Source organism: Opisthorchis viverrini (genome assembly GCF_000715545.1).
Source record: "Opisthorchis viverrini unplaced genomic scaffold opera_v5_4, whole genome shotgun sequence".
Classification (NCBI taxonomy): Eukaryota; Metazoa; Platyhelminthes; class Trematoda; order Opisthorchiida; family Opisthorchiidae; genus Opisthorchis; species Opisthorchis viverrini.
In genome coordinates, this window is record NW_008751660.1 from 4,411 (window position 1) to 8,261 (window position 3,851).

A 3,851-nucleotide genomic window follows, 5' to 3' on the forward strand; every position below is an offset into this window, starting at 1 on the left:
CCCAAGAAGGGCGAAACCGGTCGTGGGCGGTCGTAGAGTTTTCAGCAACCTTGTGAGTAGTTTCCTTTATGAAAATACTTGAAGATCTTTCACCCATCACACTCAGGTACGTTGAATCGTGTCCTGAAGTGGCCTCTGATCAAAATTTGGGAGCCTTATACGCAGTGAGTAGTTTCCTTTATGAAAATACTTGAAGATCTTTCACCCATCACACTCAGGTACGTTGAATCGTGTCCTGAAGTGGCCTCTGATCAAAATTTGGGAGCACTTATACGCAAGAACATCTGTAAATGAAAGATCTGTGGACTCGCTTGCTAGCCTCAGTCATCTCCCAGAACCGAACTTGTAGAATGTACATGACTAGAACGTACATGACCTGTTCTCCATCGTGAAGCATCGCTGTCCCTTCAATTCACTACTGTTTTGTCATGTTTTCTTTATGTTTTCAGTCTTCGGATACATATCGTTTACACGTATGTACGACTCTGTATCCTGATAGCACGGTCTTTTCTGATGACTCATCAGGAGTACATTTTTTTCCTTGTCTACAAAGGTTTAGGGTGGAAAGCACGGCCCTGATATATGGCTAATAACCGCAGATATATTTTGAGATTTTGCGGTAACTGACACTCTCCCTGCTGGCACAGGATCGGCGTCAGAAATGAGGTCGAAAAGCGGACGAGAGAGGTGTAGCGACATCGGCTGAGAACAGGTCATGAGGCAATAGAAAGAAAACTTTCGTAGGCGAGTAAATTGATGGAGCTCGAGATTTCTGATTGCGTACGCCGGCCGCGTACTAACCGGAAGTTTCCTGACGTAAGAGAGCGCCAGACCCGGACGATTTGTAAGCAGTTCTCTTTTGTGCAGGGACTATCTAAATAATTTGTTGAAACTTATTGGTGTTATGTGGTTTGAAGAGGAAATGTCCACAGAATGGAATACATTAACGATAATGTTTATCTCCAAAAGGAGTGCGCGAACAATCTGAAAACCATCTTTGCATCAGCTGGTTGGTTTTTCCATCGAAGGTGGTCGCCGATCTCATCCGTCGGAGGTTGAGATAAAACAGCTAGAGGCAAATACGTGAAATCCAAGCTGAGTTTCGTCCTTTAGGATGATTCATTGATCACCTGTTTGCCCTTCCATAGACGGTGGATAGCAACATTGTTTCCAGCAACCGACAACGGTCGCCTTGTGTGACTAGGAAGCTTTCTTTGACTCTATAGGCTTGGAGTGAAGGTGCTCTCCATAAATGTTTGGCCTTCCCTGAAGTGCTGTATGCTAACTTTGCGTACGTGTGAAGGCACGTGGCAAGTTTTCACTGTTGAAATCGAGTGTACAGTGCCGCAGTGCACTCCAATATCTCATGATCTTGCGCTGAGGGCTTTAGAAAAAAGTTCAGTTTTTGAAAGTCGGTTTCTTTGGAGCATTGTCATAGTCTAACGGGAACACCGAACCAGTGATGATGAAGTACGTCAGGTGGTTTGCAGAAAAATTAGGTCGCTCCAGGTAAACGAACCGATCACACTCCACAGGTAGCACGGGCTTGGTCACGTGCTGTCAATTGCAATTGGCCGAATTCCTCGGAGAGCCCTTTTCACGTAACTGCGTGGATGGTGGAAACGAGCCCGGGGTCCAAGCAATAACTTGGCAGAGAAATATAAAAGTCATTACTATCAAACTCCACGGAACTGTTCGTTAACCGAACAGTTACACCAAATAGGACGATAGGTCAGACATCGATCTAGAAAACATCAAATCATCTGCAACAAGGTCGCAGGTGAAATGCAGCAAGATTGTTGGACTTTGTTGTTCATTGTTGATTCATCCTTTTTATTTCAGTCCTATTGAAACTAAGTGAAGATGACGACGAAGGCCGCCAGTAAGGTGGTAAAACAGTTAGCTGGCAGTGGAACGGGTCAAAGTTTAATGGACCGGGTCACACAAGCCAAATATAGTCTTGCAGGATCCGGTCTGGGTAAAGTTGTGGCGAAAGCAACGACGGAGGAGATCGGAGCCCCGAAGAAAAAACACATAGACTGTAATTCGTTTGTGCTGCTCACGCTCATTTTATTTCTAGATCTCGTCAACTGCAGTAATGAACCGAATGTATCTATTCCACTTCTTGCTGGATTGCTTGTGGAGCGTACACAAGAAAAATCCTGGGTGATTGTATTCAAGGCCTTGATCACAACTCATAATCTGATGAACTTTGGAAATGAGGCATGTTTTTCACCTTTCCAGATAACTTGTCTAGAAATTTTCGCATTATCTTGCTTCCAATAACTGTCCAATGAATCTGCCGAACTTCAATGACAAAAGCAGTGCGCAATGTAAGTAAATTATGTACCGATTTACATCTGTTGCACTCTAGCCTACGAGATGTCATTGTTCATCCGCCGTTATTCGCGGTATATCAGCGAGAAGATATCCTCCTATCGAGCTATGGCTTTTGATTTCTGCAAAGTTAAACGCGGGTAAGTTCTGATTCTGATGTAGCTTTCCCCCCATCCGTTTTGCGCGTTCTGTGGATATTCTGATCTGCCTGATTTATCCTGAAGAGTGTAAGCGTCCAGCTGTAGCGTACTTTCGGTTCCTAACTGTCATGTCAACGGAAGGGAGCACGAGGGCTGGAATTCTGCTAGGTTGCCCAAGTCTAGACTGGAGCAGTCGAGAGGCTGCGGTTGGGTTCGAACCACGGGACTTCCGGCCTTTAATCTGGCGCCTTAACCACTGAGCTATCTCGAGGTTACGAATTTTTGCATTCCTCCCCTGCAGTTCAACGTTGGTCATACTTTCTCACAACCTAGTAGTTTTACTCAACAAAACACTGATTTATTTGGCTATCCCCGAAGTCACCTGTTTAATGTCTTTGACTCGTGAGCTTATCGTGTGCATTTCACATATTTAGTCTAGTTGGTTTTCAGGATGGTCGTTCTGTTACACTGGAAAACCGTTTCACCCGTAGATTTGGCATCCTCAAGAGTTCAAACGGGTTAGAGATACTTTTGTAAAACTGATCCGGGAGATCAATCGTGGGACTACTTCCTATCATCACAAAACCTCCATATACATCGCTCGCCCTCGTAGCGACCACACCCATAATGATAGTTTCGTTTATGCTACTTGACAAATTCAACAGGAAATTTACAGCTCCGGAAGACTACTTATCTAAACCCCATGACATCCAACGTCGGACTTGTCTGCATGTACTTACTCTTTAATAACCACGAAGATACTGGACCTTACCGTGGTGTGACGGTTTTCGCACTTCCATAACGCTTCCCACACCAGGTTGGTTAATGTTGAGTGGTCTGACTAACAGTCTCCCGGTCCTCCAGATTATGGGCTGGAACATGTGCGACAGCTTGCTCCTTAAAAATCCACAATGCTTTGACGGTCTTACTCCAACCACCGCTGATTCTAGGTGGCTTTTTGACCAAAGCCTGGTCAAGGACCCTGATCGTCCTCATGTTTAGGCCGCTTAGAATCCAGGGAGAGGTACTGGAAGTTGTGGAAGTTGTATTAGTTCTGGTTGTAGTGTGACAGATGAGGTGAATGCACGAATCTGCAAGGCTCGGGCCGCGTTTGCTAACTTCAGACACCTATGGCGTCAGAATGGTTTATCCCTGAATCTGAAGGGACGTGTCTATCAAGCTACAGTACGGGCTGTTTTGTTGTATGGCTGTGAGACTTGGCCTATTCGAGCAGCGGACCTGAGACGTCTTCAGGTGTTCGACAATCGTTGTCTCAGAACCATAACTCGTGTGGGTTGGTGTCGGCGAATCCGTAACGAGGCAGTTAGAAAGCGTGTTTTCGGTTGTGTAACAGGTACTTCCATTGAAGAATGT

At 45.3% G+C, this 3,851-nt stretch overlaps 1 protein-coding gene across 1 annotated transcript in view; it reads left to right on the forward strand.

Annotated features, from left to right (window-relative positions):
* Positions 1 to 1,863: 1,863 nt before the first annotated feature.
* The window catches only part of T265_00393 (hypothetical protein), a gene marked incomplete at both ends in the record, with an annotated part of 37,149 nt that continues 35,161 nt past the window's right edge, over positions 1,864 to 3,851 (forward strand). Inside the window, 4 exons of the mRNA XM_009164166.1 lie at positions 1,864 to 2,041; positions 2,081 to 2,166; positions 2,258 to 2,333; positions 2,375 to 2,477. Coding sequence (XP_009162430.1) covers positions 1,864 to 2,041; positions 2,081 to 2,166; positions 2,258 to 2,333; positions 2,375 to 2,477 — 443 coding nt within the window. The remainder of the gene's footprint in view (positions 2,042 to 2,080; positions 2,167 to 2,257; positions 2,334 to 2,374; positions 2,478 to 3,851) is intronic.